This window comes from Geospiza fortis, unplaced genomic scaffold (genome assembly GCF_000277835.1).
Source record: "Geospiza fortis unplaced genomic scaffold, GeoFor_1.0 scaffold188, whole genome shotgun sequence".
Lineage (NCBI taxonomy): Eukaryota > Metazoa > Chordata > Aves > Passeriformes > Thraupidae > Geospiza > Geospiza fortis.
In genome coordinates, this window is record NW_005054337.1 from 6010810 (window position 1) to 6025386 (window position 14577).

General features: G+C 42.7%; 2 protein-coding genes across 3 annotated transcripts in view; both read left to right on the forward strand.

Annotated features, from left to right (window-relative positions):
• SGK2 (serum/glucocorticoid regulated kinase 2) overlaps positions 1-2661 on the forward strand; it is an 18640-nt gene extending 15979 nt beyond the window's left edge. The window contains exons 12-15 of one of the 2 annotated variants that reach the window (XM_005422252.2): positions 493-588; positions 856-1011; positions 1374-1463; positions 1672-2661. In XM_005422252.2, coding sequence (XP_005422309.1) covers positions 493-588; positions 856-1011; positions 1374-1463; positions 1672-1827 — 498 coding nt within the window. In that variant the 3' untranslated portion in view covers positions 1828-2661. The remainder of the gene's footprint in view (positions 1-492; positions 589-855; positions 1012-1373; positions 1464-1671) is intronic. The other variant, XM_031058006.1, reaches the window with a different exon arrangement.
• A 953-nt stretch (positions 2662-3614) lies between these two features.
• Positions 3615-12503, forward strand: IFT52 (intraflagellar transport 52). Its single transcript, XM_005422253.3, has 13 exons — positions 3615-3861; positions 4723-4810; positions 5065-5194; positions 6063-6138; positions 6226-6297; positions 6634-6760; positions 7303-7389; positions 7689-7757; positions 8473-8627; positions 9643-9730; positions 10879-10987; positions 11485-11630; positions 12211-12503. Exons 1-13 carry the CDS (start codon positions 3743-3745, stop codon positions 12256-12258), a joined length of 1314 nt encoding a protein of 437 aa, XP_005422310.1. The 5' UTR covers positions 3615-3742; the 3' UTR covers positions 12259-12503.
• Positions 12504-14577: the final 2074 nt, after the last annotated feature.

Sequence of the window (14577 nt, forward strand, 5' to 3'; positions counted from 1 at the left end):
TTGGTGTTTTCCTGTTCTAGATGGAGCCTGATACTACACAGAGGTAATTCTGTGAGAAACTCTTGCGCAGACTGCTCAAATTCTTGCCTGTTGCTCCTCTATGATGGCTCTCGGTAATTTTGCTGCTTTGGACAGACTTACTGGGGCTGAAAACTGCAGCTTTTTCAAAAATACAGGAGTTTTTTTAGAGGTGTGATGTCTCTAGTGGGACAGGATTGCTGGCTGAATTGTGGCAGGTACCAAATTCTTGTAGAAGTCCTTTCAAGGAAGAGAACCTCCTGTAGCCTGCAAGGACACTTTGAGGACTTTGGTAGGTGTCTCTCAGCCCCATTGCTCCAAAGCAAGTGGAGGGTTTATTAGATAATACTAGGAACAGCATCTGTGTTATTCTTAATTCATTTGCTCAACTTGAGCTGCAGCCAGGTTTGGGACTAAGAAGGGCAAAGCCCTTTCTTTATAGTTTGACTTCAATATTTCCTTCTGACTTCCCAGTATCTGGCTCCTGAGGTGCTAAAGAAGCAGCCCTATGACAGGACAGTAGACTGGTGGTGCCTAGGAGCTGTCCTCTATGAAATGCTCTTTGGACTGGTGAGTTTGGAAATGGGCTGGTTCACTTTACATAGTTCAAATTTGATTTGCAAAAGCTGTGGTGTGAGGTTGGTCTGGTGTTCACAAGGTACTTGATAGACAACTAAATCCTGAATTAATGATCTGGTCCAATCCTACCACTGCCCTTTTGAGCAGAGGTGTGGCAGGTGTCCCTCATCTTCTCACTGCAGGATTTTGACCTGCAATGTGTGGCTCCTTCTGGTAGCTCATGTTTTACCTGGCTGCTTCTCCTCTCTTTCAAATTAGCCTCCTTTTTACAGCCGGGATGTGTCTCAGATGTATGACAACATTCTGCACAAGCCACTACAGATCCAAGGAACCAAGACTGTGGCAGCTTGTGACATCCTTCAGGGACTTCTCCACAAGGACCAGAAGAGGAGGCTGGGTGCCAAAACAGACTTTGTAGGTGGCCTTCACTATGAGCAGGAGGGAGGGAGGATGGATGGAGAAATTTCTATTCTGAGCATTTCTTTCATAACAGCACTGCCTTGGAAAAACCCTCCCACACAGTCTGTCCCTTCAGCCTCCTACAAGGAGCACATGGGGTTGACTTGGATTTCCAAAGGGAAAGGGGTGGTGGCCAGCTAAGGACACTAGTGTGTGATGGGTCTTTGGGGGATTCCTGGACCAGGACCTTCATGTATTAAGGATTTGTGGATATGAATATGTGGTAACTTCAACTCAACCACTTAAAGCTGTGAGTCCAGGTGCTGGAAAATGAGCGTTGGCAGAAAATTGACTCTTCCTTCCTGCTTTCTGTACAGCTTGAGATAAAGAGCCACGTATTCTTCAGCCCAATAAACTGGGATGATTTATATCACAAGAGGATTACTCCTCCATTCAACCCCAATGTGGTAAGTGGGTAATTCTGTCTGTTTTACAGAAGGAATCCTCTCCAAATATCTCACGCTGATGCTGAGGGTTCTGAGGTGTGGGTTGGGACCTGCAGATGCAGTGGTGATGGCTCTTTTGGAAGAGCAGCTGTGTTGGGTTGCTCTGAACACAAGGGTCTGGTTTGGCTCTGCTCCCTCAATGATTGTGTGTGTCTGCTCCTTGGCTTAGGCTGGCCCAGCTGATCTGCGACACTTTGATCCTGAGTTCACCCAGGAAGCCATCTCTGCCTCCATCACCCGCACGCCTGACCTGGCAGCCAGCAGCTCCAGTGCCTCAGATGCATTTTTAGGATTTTCATACGCACCAACCGAAGAGGACATTTAAGTTTTACAAAGGCTTTGTCAAGCCATATTTTAAATGAATGGGTTTTATGGGTTTTTGTGGGTTTTTTGTTTTTGGGTTTTTTTTTTTCCCTTTTGAGAGGATTGGTACTGTCCTTTGCTCATGGTTTAATGAAATTGGCACTAACACACTAACTGGCTGGGATGGAACAGAGCTCTTCATTTTTGCTGTTTGGTGGATTTTCTCCCTAAATGAATGTTTCCCTCTCAGGGAAAGTGGGAAACTGACTATGATTTTCCTTGAGTGTCTTGTGCTATTTGGCAGAATTGTATTCACTCTGTGGTTATATTTATGGTTGAGGTATGTGCCATCATTCACATCAACAGCCATGTCCCTGTAACTGGACACATTTATTTTACTTATTTTTGTGGAGCTATGCTCAGCTATGCCCAATGTCCTTCTCAAAGCCCTCAACAGAAAAGGAAACTCTTCACATCACCATGAACAGTGGCTTCCTTCCTTTACATGAACTCTGTCACTCGAGCTGCTCATCCTGGGCTGAGTGAAAAACTGTTCATCAGTTATTGCTCCAAAGGCAGCTGCAGATCTGTAAGTCCTGAACTGCACTGTGGCCTTTCATGCCAGTCTCATCCTCCTCAAAGTGAGTGGATTATCTTTCTGGCCCAGGATTGGGATGCTACTGAAGCAACAACGAGGGTTGTGATGGAGGAGCTAATGCGTAGGAGGAAAATCCCAGATCAAGGAGGGGTGGAGAAAGAGACTGAGTTGCTTGGAAAAATAAAAATAATTTTTCAGCTGAATTCTGGTTGGGGGTGAGGGTGCTTTCACAGCATGTGCTTGACTTGCCCCAGGCACACCAACACTACTGTGATGAGCACAGGGCAGTGAACAATGAGTGGTGGCCAGGCTCCAGCACTCACCTGAAAATGCCCATCACTCATGGAACAGTTATTTATTCTGCCTTAATTTAAAAGCTGGTGTATTCATTGAATGTCACTTCCCACTTTTTTTTTTTTAAGCTGTTCTGTGCTGTTGCTGTGGGGAGGAGGGGGGCTCAGAGCAACATGGGGATAAACAGGGGGCTTTCTAAAATCTGTGTGATGCTCATGCTGTGGGGAACTTTTGTGCTTGGTACCACTGTGTGTTTTGGTTTTTTTTATCAGGCTCTATCTTGTATATGCTGAAGTCATTGGAAATATGACATGGTTTATATTAAAGTTGCAAACACTCATGTGCTTCTCTGGGTGTCCTGGATAAGAGGGAAAGGAGGCTGTTTGCCTTGTGCTGGGTCTGAGAGCACAGGGCTGCATGCAGCAAGTGACTAACACTGCTGCGTTTAAATTAAAGAGGACTTCCCTAATTTAACTACATACAGAATCATTAAAGGGTTGAAGATCTTAAAGGCCAGGGGCAGGGATACCTCCTACTCTCCCAGGCTGCTCCAATCCCCATCCAGCCTGGCCTTGGACATTCCCAGGGATCCAGGGGCAGCCACAGCTTCTCTGGGCACCCTGTGCCAGGGCCTCCCCACGCTCACAGGGACGAAGCTGCAGCTATCAGGGTTGGGATTTTAAACAAGCAAAATCTAAGGCCCAGAAATGTTAAGAGGGGTTCAGGACGGCAGGACTGCGATCAGCCCGGACAGGCGCGGACTTGGGCCGAGCGCCGGGGCTGAGGGAGGGTGGCAGCGCGCCTCCGGGTCCCCGCCCTCCGCAGTGGTACCGCCCCGCCCCTTTCCCTGGCGGGGAGTGGAGCGAACCACTGCGGCGACCTCTGCACTCGAGAGGGGGGGAAACGCCACCCGCGCATGCGTCCGGCCGGAGCGTTGCTAGGGCGCGCGTGGTGACGGCGGCGCGGCGGGGGCTCGTTGGGGACCCGCGGGCGGCCGGGGCGCTGGCGCTTGCCCGCTGCTCCCCGGAGCCCTCCGGGGGAGCCTATGGAGAGCGGCCCGCGCAATGCCATAGTGTTCAACGCCTCCAAGGGCGAGAGCTTCACGCCGGCCGGCGGCTACAAGGCCCTGCGGAAGAGGCTGCGCGGCAGCTGGAAGGTGCAGAGGTGAGGGGCGGCTCTCGGGGCACGGAGAGGCCCTGGCGGGCGTGTGTGGACAGCCGAGTGGCCTTTGGGGGTGTGTGTCGTGAGCTGAGGTCGCTCTCTCGCGTTGATTGCGCCCTGTTGCATCTTCTGCCGCTGTGGGATGCTGTGCGTGGTTCTTGGGAGCTGCAGCTCACCTGTAGCAGATGGAGTGTGAGTTGTAAGGATGAGGCTCTTCGTACAGGTTTGTGGGTCTGTCTTGATTTGGAGTTCGGGACAAAAAGAAAGCAGGGTTTTTGTGGATGATACTGTTTATCTGACCAATGCAAAATACAACATGAGCTGTTTGGGAGAGGATATCAGGGAAAGGTTCTTCCCCAGAGGGTGCTGGCACTGCCCAGGCTCCCCAAGGAATGGGCACGGCCCCGAGGCTGCCAGAGCTCCAGGAGAGTTCGAGCACCATTCCCAGGGATGCCCAGGGTGGGGTTGTTGGGGTGTCTATGCAGGGACATGAGCTGGGCTCCATGCTCCCAGTGGGTCCCTTCCACCTCATCTTATTCTTTGAAATGTGGCCAGACCAAAAAGCAGAAAAAGAAAAATAATGGGAAGCTCCTCGGGTTCAAAGTTTAATAGCAGCTGTGACAGCTTGCAGCAGTTCTGGAGCTGCCACAGTGCCTTGTCAGAGGAGTGTTACTGTTTAGCTGGTTGGCATTTGTAAGGATTATTTTTGCTCAAGTTGTCAACTTTAAACCCAGATAAAAGGATGCAAAGTGACTGAAGTGATTTGCTTTGTGTTCATTTGCAAGTCCTTTATAAAAAAACAAAAAAGTTGTGGTTTGGGACTATATTGGAGAATAATGTGTGTCTTTATTAATCTATTCATAGCTTAAAAGATGAGATCACTTCTGAGAGACTGTTTGGGGTGAAGTTGTGGATTACAGCAGGACCTAGAGAGAAGTTCAGTGCTGATGAGGTAAGAAGTCAATAATTGTTTTCAAGTTAGTTATGTTTTAAAATTTGCTTAAGTAGAGAAGAACAAGGCAGAAGACTTTGCTGCTTTAAATGAGTTCATATACATTGGAATTTGAATGTTTTTCTTATAGGGCAAAGTTAAATGCAGGCAGTCAAAACAATTCCTCTCCCCTCATCTCAATATAACTTCATGCAGTTTTGTGTATATTTTCTCATGTTTGTTTGTTTGTTTTCTGGATCTTTGTTGATTTCTAGTTTTCCGTTCTGAAGAAATTCCTGGAGGATGGTGGGGCCATCCTGGTGATGCTGAGAGAAGGTGGAGAGTCCCGGAATGGCACAAACATTAACTTTTTGTTAGAAGAATATGGGATCATTTTCAACAATGGTAATGGGGCTCACTGCTACCTTTAGTCATCAATTTGAAAATTGGAAAGAGCAGGTTCAGCCTTTGTGGATACAAGCCAAGCAGATCTTTCTCACAAAGTATCTTTTGATCTAAAAGATTTTTTTATTTAAATCTGCATGCACATGGCAAGGTAATATTGGAGCACAGCAAAGGCTTTCCATGGACAGAGTACATGGGCAACTTGGCCATTTCCATTCCTTTACTGTAGTTGTTAGTTTTAATTTACTAAAAAAAAATATTAGGGAAATTTCTTGGTTAAAAAGCCATTAATTTAGAACATTTTCCACATGTTTTAAGGATTGAATCACTTAATGCTCACGCTGAATAAGAAGTGGCACTTTTCTTTAGCAGACCAATAAAATGTCATTCATTAGTTTTGTGGTGACAATGTGGAAAAAATCCCCAACAACCCAAGGCAAGTGTGTGTCAGTGTACATAAAATATTTGGGGTCTTTGGTGGCTTCTCTAGACTATGCCTTTTTTTGCATCAATAGGACACAATTCATCAAGTGTTTGGAAGATGTATAAAAAATTAGAGTTGTAAAAGTTGATACAGGCTGCTTTAATGGATCATCTTTTTGTCTTTTTTGCTTTGCAGAAGATGGTGATGTGCTTAACTTTCTGTATTTTTTTTGAATTTGCAAGCATATTCCTATCCTAAATCTATTCTTTCCAAAAGGAAAGAGTAGTGAAGGCTGATTTCAGTTCTTTTGGTAGCTAAATGCCAGATTTGTGGTGTTAAAAGCAAACACCCAGGGAATCCAAGAGCTAAACTAATTTTTCTTTGCTAAATCTAATACATTGATCAGCTAAGATGTCAATTGATGTATTTTTTTCTTTTTTCAAGATGCTGTAGTACGAAATGTGTATTACAAGTACCACCACCCAAAAGAAGCACTAATCTCTGATGGAGTCTTGAACAGGTGAATATTTGGGGTATGTGAATCTTCACAGTAAACTCTTGTAAACTGGATTGTTTTCAGTAAGGTTTGTTTTTCAATATCTCATAGGGGAATCAGTGAAGCTGCAAAGAAAACAGTGCTTGAGACAGCAGATGAAGATGGAAGGGGCCATGACTCACAGTAAGTGTTTTCTCTGAGGAAACTGATGTTAAAATGTGTAGAACACCTCAGAATTGGCAGGTTTGTGATTAGCAGCAGTACACTGTGCTTATGGTGAGGTTTTTAATGCATTTCTTGTGTTCTTGTGCTTCTTAGGTTATATCTGGAAAGGAGAATCTGTTTAGTAGAGCTTGGTAACCTCTGAAGGAGCAGGAGGGATAGGTTTGGAAAGGAATTACTGTTCTCATGACCAGATCTTGTTTGCCTCTAGTTTATGGGTTTCAATTTGAGTTCTGTGAATCTCTCCAGCCTGCCTGGTGCATGCAGGTGCTTATGGAATTCCTGTATTTCCTGCAGAGCTCTCACCTTTGTTTATCCTTTTGGAGCCACACTGAATGTGATGAAGCCAGCAGTGGCAATCCTGTCCACAGGGTCTGTCTGCTTCCCACTCAACAGGCCTATCCTGGCTTTCTATCAGCATGAGGTATGAGCTGCCTGGGGCCCTCCCTGCATTCCCCCTGCCCCACACAAAAATTGTGAGTGGATCTTTCAGGGGTACTTACAAACCCACCTCAGTTTTTGATACATCTGCAAATTCCAGATGAGCCCAGTGACTCCTGATTTTTTTTTACATATTATAATTATTATAAAAATATTGCATATTTTTTGTTGACTGGTGGATGTCTTTAATTCTTTAAAGTTTTGGGTTTTTTCTGCTGCTTTAGTAATAATTTATTAAATAAGATTATTATTAGTTTTGTAAGTACAGCATATTGAGTTCCAAGGTTCTTACCTTGGAACCAGTAGATTTTTCATATGTTGTTTTACTCAAACCTGTTAATTTATAAAAATAAATTCAGAAATTTAATAATAAAGAGTTACAAGCACAGGGTTGATATTGTTAATGAATGTGAGCAAGTTAGTGCAGTTTTTTACTATGTAGACAAGTAATGCAATGCAATAACAATTGCTTCTAAAGCTGTGATTTGGAAGGAAATTTTGCTATATTTTATTCTTTCTTGGTAGAGTAAAGGTGGAAAGATGGCAGCCCTGGGATCTTCCCACATGTTCAGTGACCAGTATTTAGATAAAGAAGAAAATGGTAAGATCATGGTAAGTTGGAGTTTTTGGGAGTTGTTGTTTTTGGTTTTTTCTTTCTTTAGAAACACCCTGTTGGATCTTCACAACATTTGTAAAGCATTCCAGGCTCAGCTTCATTTTAGAGCAAGACAGCTATGAAATGGATTCAGTATGGGAATTTTCAGCCAATGCTAAGAGATATTCTTTGATTTATTATCTTGTTTTTAATATTTTTCATGACATGTTATTTAATAGATTTAATACAAATATTTAAGCATAGTATGAGATTACTTGGATCCTCCTGAAAGTAATTGAGTTTTGCCCTTCCCCAGGATGTGCTTTTCCAGTGGCTCACAACATCAGATATCCACTTAAACCAGATGGATATGGAAGACCCTGAGGTAAGAGAGCTCCATCTCGAGGACGTAAAGAGCAGTGGGATCAGCACTGGTCTTGGCACACCCTGTGTTTAGCACAGAGTGGCTGACAGCAGGATGGGTGCTGCTGTTGTTGCAGAACCTTTATTCATGGTCTAGGATTGAGTAGACAGATGGCTCAGGTGTAAAAATTAATGGTTCCACTCAGCCTTAGATTGCTATTCATCATCAGATATAATTTGTGAAAGTCTCTTTCTGAGCTGCCCATGTTTATGAGATGGACTGCTCCAGTGTGATGAGTTTGCACTTCCCTCTGAGCCCTGAGGCAAGAGGAATGTGCAGGAAGGAAAGGCAGATTTTCTGTATGTGAGCAGGGATCAACCTGTATGTCAGTTTTAGTTGTATACAATGCTGTTTTTATTTGGAAATATCTTTTTGTGATTAAATTGTATACTCTGTGTGCATAAAACCCAGCAGTTTTGCACAGTTGATTAGTAAGCTGTCTGTTTTAAAGAATTAACAGAAATCCAAATAAAGCACCCATTTGTTGGGTAGCTTTACAGCTGAGAAAGAGGTGGCACAGTTACTGATCTAGAGAGCTGCACTGCAAAGGACCATACCTGGTAAAGAGTGAAATAATTATTTCTAAGTGAGATTTTCAGTGAGATATGAGGTAGAAAGAGACAATGGGAATGGGTTGGCCATTTCAGATGCCAGGGGTGTGTATCTGTGTGTCCAGATTTCAGACTACACCGTGCTCCCAGACACTGCCGCACTCTCCGAGCAGCTGCGAGTGTGCCTGCAGGAAGGAGATGAGAACCCCAGAGACTTCACAAAGCTGTTTGATACATCCCTTTATCAGCTGGACACAACTGCTCTCCCTTCAGTTATCAAGTCAGCAGCTGTAATTTTCTTATTACTTATTTATTTATTCCATTTGGTGTTCTGCATCTTCTGTTTGTGCTTAAACTGTGTTTCCTTAAGGGCAGGAAGGACCGAGCATTTTGAATATGGATATACCAGAAAATAGATTTGTGCAGCATGGCAATGATGTTTCCTCTTGCTTCTTGTCTTAGCTGTAGTTTCTGGCCCTCTTTTCTCTTTTTTTTTCTGACTACATGAGATTCATTGATTTGATATTTTGAGAACTGTCTGCAGTGAAATTGGGTACCTTCTGGGGTGATAACTGAGAGCTGCTCATTTTTCCACTTTTGAATTACTTGGCATTTACTGAAAACTGCATTTCAGTCACCTCTGCATTTCCCAATAGTTGTTTTGAGATTTATCAGCTGCTCAGTTTTACCAGTTTTTGTCACTATCAGTTTTGTCCATCATAACTCCCCTGTTACCCAGATCATGTCTAAACACTTTGAGTAGTGGCAGGCTAACATAGATTCCATAAACTCCACTCTACTGGGGACACTTTTTCTTCTTACTCTGTATTTCTTGTATTTTCACTAGTTGTGAATTCACAGGAGGGTCTCCCTTCTGATCCCATAAGAAATACTTTTTTTAAAAAATAACTTTTGGTTATTGACTTCCTTACAAACTTTTTTTTTGTAATCCCTGTTCTGCTTGTTTTGTGCTGGATCACTTTTCCTTCATCTGTGTTCATCTTGCTAAAAGTCAATCGTAGAATTGAGCTGTGATTTTTTTTTTAGTCACCTTATATATCCACCTATCATTATCTTTCCCTGTCACAACTTTAATTTTGTCACTGTAGAAGTTATTTATTACTGATCTGTAGTTCTCTGAGGTCCTTATAAAATGGACATCCCTTTTTTTTGTGCTGTTACAGTGCAAAACTTTGATGCTGGTGTGTTCACAAAAATCCGTCTCTATAGCCTGCTAGTGGAAATAGATGTGGTATCACGTTTTTCCTCATACTTGGAATTTTTCTGTGCTGCAGAGCTTATGAAGAGCTGAATATGAAACATGAACCTCTCGAACTCATTCAGCCTGAATTTGAGACTCCACTACCTGTCCTCCAGCCAGCTGTGAGTAATTTTCTTGCTTGTATATTACAGGGAGAACCTTTCTCCATGAAGGTTGGACTTGATAATCTTGGATGGCTGTTCCAACCTTAATGAGTCTCTATTTCATTTGTTTCATGCAAAACCTCTGTGTGTCATTTCCATGGTTCTGTAAAAAAAGTAGTGAGAAATGCTGTAGCCAGAACTAATCACTTGGGAGTTGACTACACTGTAGGGACTATCTTTTAGGAAAGAGCATTCATTTACACTTCTAATTAATTAAAAAATTCAAAATATAGTGTGTGGTACCAAAACAGAATCCTTGTGTGATAAGCCTTTGACTGAGTAGCTGCTGCCAGTCCTGTGAGGTGCTGGCTCAGCCTTCCCAGTGAAAACAGGATGTGGTATTTGAGAAAGCTGTGGTGGTGAAGGTACTGCACTGCCTGCTGCCAGGGAGGACCAGTCTGTCCTGCTCTGCCTCCATCTCCCAGATCCTCAGGGGAAGCAGAAAGTGGAGCATCAGTCTTTTACAGCAGGAGCTGATCAAACTTTAACCAGCAAAGTTTGGGCTGACAGCAGCAACATGAGCTATGGGGGTGTCAAACTCATTTCAGAAGGCAGGAATCTCTGAGTATCTGAATTTTGCCATCATTGTCCAGTCCTGCTTTACCCTGGCCACTGAGAAAACATCACTGGGATCCTTTAGAGCTTCAGGAGTGCAACTGAAAGTGGTGTCTCCTTCACTGCTTTTTAAAAACCCAAGTGTTGTGACATAAATGGTGCCTGCATGAAACAAAAAGTACTCTGAACAGAATTTATGTCAGTATGTTTTCAGGGTGAGCTGTTAGGGCCAATTTAGTTCCTAAGCTCTCAGCCATCACCTGGGTCTCATGGAGCAAAACTGAAACTGCAAATGAGAATGTCTAGTTGGGATGCTGGATGATAATTCTGGCATACATGTGGTTAAATTCTTTTGGAATGTTCAGTTATTTTTACAATATAAAAATGGGATTTTGAAATGGTTCCACTTGGTTCCATGGCTTTGGAGTTGCTTTTGACTTTTTAAAGGGTTTCTTCAAATCCAATATAAGTTCAAAATTTTTGTCTTAGGGATCTATAAAGTATAAGAAAAATATGTGGCAATCAACCATGCTGCTTTTTCTCTCTCCAAGGTTTTTCCACCTGCATTCAAAGAATTGCCTCCTCCTGCTCTGGAGCTGTTTGACTTGGATGAAACCTTTTCCTCAGAGAAAGCACGTCTTGCAGAGATCACGAACAAATGTAAGTGGAGCAGATTGTTTGCACATTTAAAATAAAAGTCCGTGTTTTTTTAGGGGAAAATTGTTATATTTAATTCTAATGCATGGACCTCATTTGGGAAAATCTACTGCTCTTATCCTGATCTAAGAAATTGAAAGGCTTTGGAAATTAATAGTGCAACTTTATGTACCATGAAATTATATTTTGTCTGTTACATGGCATTTTATCATGCTTTTGCCTGCTGTTTCCTATATTGTACATAAACTGCTTTGTGCACTCTGGCTGATAAATTTCACATCCTTTTTATGCTTTGAAGTTAAAATGTTAAGATTATTCTAAACGCATAAAGATGAGCAGGTACTGGCTGCAGGAATTACATCATGGCTAGTCCACTCAGCTTAGTGATGGGACTGAACCTCCCAGGATACCAACAGTAAATAGAGATTCAGAGCAGGTTTTTGGCCAGCTGCTCCAGATGTGTGACACTCACCTGCCTTCTTTCCTGGGTGCTTGTTCAGGCACTGACGATGACCTGGAGTTCTATGTGCGGAAATGCGGCGATATCCTGGGAGTGACCAGTGAACTCCCAAAGGAAAAGCAAGATGCCAAATACATCCTGGAGCACATCTTCTTCCAAGTGGTTGAGTTTAAGAAACTGAATCAGGTATTTTTAATAACAATTGCAAGTGAGTAGTTGGTAGTAGCAGTAGTGAGGGTGGTGTGTCATTGTAGCAGCTACACTTGTCACAGGCAAGAGGTGATGTAAGACGTTAGCTGTGCAATAAATGAGACCAGTGAAGTGTGATCCAGAGTACTTATGGCTGTTAATCTCCATAAAACCTGTACTGCTCAATTTATTAAGTCTCTCATTTATTTTAATTGGGGGATTAGTACGTGCAAGTGTAGTTTGTAATTGCAGCTAAATCCAGTTCATTACTGGTGCCTGAGTGAGAGCAGGGAGTCCTCAGGAGTGTTCCCAGCTCTGGCCAGTGCTGCAGTGCAGAGGTGACCAGCATTGTTCCTCAGGAGCTGCACTGAAATGCAGCTGTGCTGAAAGAATTCTTCATAGCAAATTTAATACTTCAAAGTGTGTTTGAAGCGTATTGGCAGAGCTGCAGTTTGTGCTAACATGAATTGCCTGTTTCACATGTGATCTAGTTAAGCCAAAAATCTTACAGTTCTACCCTGTTATTAAAACTCTTTTTTGGTCTTTTTTTTTTTCCCTTCCTTTTCCCTTACTTAAGGAACACGATACTGACCCAAGTGAAGCTGGATTCCAGAACAGTACCTGAGATAGACCTTTTAGGGAAAGTATATTTTTCCATTTTTAAAGTCTCTCTTCTCGGTGTATTGATTGGGACTGTCTCAGTAGTTCACTGGATGCTTGGATCATTTATATGTGGTAGTTCAGATAATTAATGCCTTCTGGGGAACTGCTTGTATTTCACAAGCACTTTCCAAAGAATTTCTTATTTTTCTACTTCTTTATTGAAACTGTAATTTTTTAATATATTAAAAAAGTAATATACCAAAAAAATGTGGTTTGGGTCCTTCTTTCTGGCTCCAGCATTTATTTTTTTGTAGTGAAGTCTTACTATTGGTTCTTCTGGTATGTGTGAAATCCTTAATTGCACTGTGAGAAGGGTTGTTATTTTGGTTTGTGAACTGAGGACAAAAAATAGAGCCATAATTTTAACAGGAGCTGCTGAAAATACATTTATCACCCAGAGGCAGCCTTGTCTTGTCTCTCTGCCAAAGAGAACTAAGGAGAGGTGAGTTTCTTACTGTAGAAAGAAAACATTTCTTCCAAGGGAGGGGAGGATTTGAAATTAAGCAATAATGACATTGTTGCAATTGCTTCCTCATAGCAGACTGAAAAGAATTTTAAAAAGAGAGGACAGCACATGGATGAAAACCTTAAGATTTAATGGATCATTATTAAGAAACTGATACTGCGCAGAAACTCATGAATATTTTTACTTCCATTTATTTGATATCTAGCTCACTCCCTGAGGTAGTGAGTTCAGTAATGCACAGGAGTGGAAATCCAGGTTAAATTCATTGACCGTGAAATGTTGAAGCTCAATGCACAGCAAAAATAGAGTCAAGGAGATCAGTGGTGAGAAAAAAGATTTGTCAACATCATCAACACCACACCTCTATTGCAAGGATTTTTTTTTATATTAACATGGTGAAATTGCATTATAAAGACTTTTTTAGCTGTCAGTCTGACACTCAAATTGTTAAATTCTTCCCCCACTCAGGCCTTCCATGACTTCTGTGCTTTACCTTGCTCTGCCATGGTTTTTAAAATCAGAGCTGCTTTTGGCAAAAAATCTGTTCATCTTTTTATGCCCCCAAAATATCTTTTATTTTACATTTCTTCATGCTTCACATAGCATCTTGGCGCAGGTTTTTCTAAAGGAGGTGCCCCAAATCTCCTGTTCAGTTGAGATGTGCTAATAAAATGTTAGCAGAAGTGCTTGTATCTCTTCCACTGCAGCCATTCCCTTTTCACAGCAGCATGTTGGAAATTTTTCATTTATTCCGCTGTTTTCCTTTAAGGCTGTGCTTGTGTTTGTCACCCAGAGCACTTTGTACATTCCAGCTCCAGATTTACACAACAAGCTTTATCTCTTCTCCTGTGCAGTATCAATAGCAATCAGTCAGCCAGCACAGGCTGCAGCTGAACCAACCCCCTGAGTGCTTCCCTTGCTAATTTTAGCTCTGGTTTGTACTCCTGTGGGGTGTTTATACTTCAAACTGTAAATAACTTGTTTCCCAGCCCTGTTTCAAGTTGTTTTGTCACCTGTTCCTGATGTTGTAACATGGTTTAAAAGAAGCCATGTGAGCAGCCAGGGGATACAAGCAGCTCCCTGTTTTCTGGGTGTCTCTGAGGCCTCTCTGACAGCTGAAGAACAAATTTTTCTTCACTGAATCGATGTTTTTTTTTGCTAGTGTGGAATACATGTAGCTCTTACCTCTCTTTCAAAGCTGTTTCTTTGGCCCTCTGGAAGTATTTAAACTTACTTTGTAACTAGAAACACTTTAGTCGTGGGAGTGTGATACATGTAAAATTTATGGCTGACAGAATTTCAAAGGAGTACAAGTAGGTGAGTGCTTTCAAGAGGTGAGGTGAGGCCAGGGGGAGCAGGTTGGGAAGGTAGCTAATGAGGGAGTTTATATATTAAGAAATTATTACTGTGATTCAGAAAAGTTAGTTACAAGCAACTCTTGCTGCTTTCTCTTTTTGTCTGTGTCCTCTCGTGCAGCATAACTGATTACCCCTTAATCTGCCCCTAAAAGAAGAGGGGGACAGTACATTGGTTATTCAGCAAACCATAAATGTCCTGAAAAGTGGTTTTAGCAAGTTCCTCCTCCCTTCCTTTGCTGTAAGCAGGGACAGGAGAGGAAAATCAGGATTGTGTGAATGGGGTGAGATCTAACAGGGAGTGTGAAAAATCTCTAATGGGTGGGTGCGATGGCCTGGGCTCCTTTCCTTCCCTCAGAGCAGGGGTTGGATGTGACAGAGGAAATCGTCCCTGCGCGGTGGCCGGGACAAGCAGTGACATGAGGCAGGCGGGTGCCGGGCCGGGGGTGCCCGGGGGCGG

Coding starts and splice junctions, on each gene's coding strand:
- IFT52 (XM_005422253.3), top strand. CDS start 3,743: ATGGAGAGCGGCCCGCGCAATGCCATAGTGTTCAACGCCTCCAAGGGC. Junction 8,628..9,642: donor GCTCTCCCTTCAGTTATCAA/GTCAGCAGCTGT, acceptor TCTGTGCTGCAG/AGCTTATGAAGAGCTGAATA. Junction 11,631..12,210: donor AGTTTAAGAAACTGAATCAG/GTATTTTTAATA, acceptor CCCTTACTTAAG/GAACACGATACTGACCCAAG.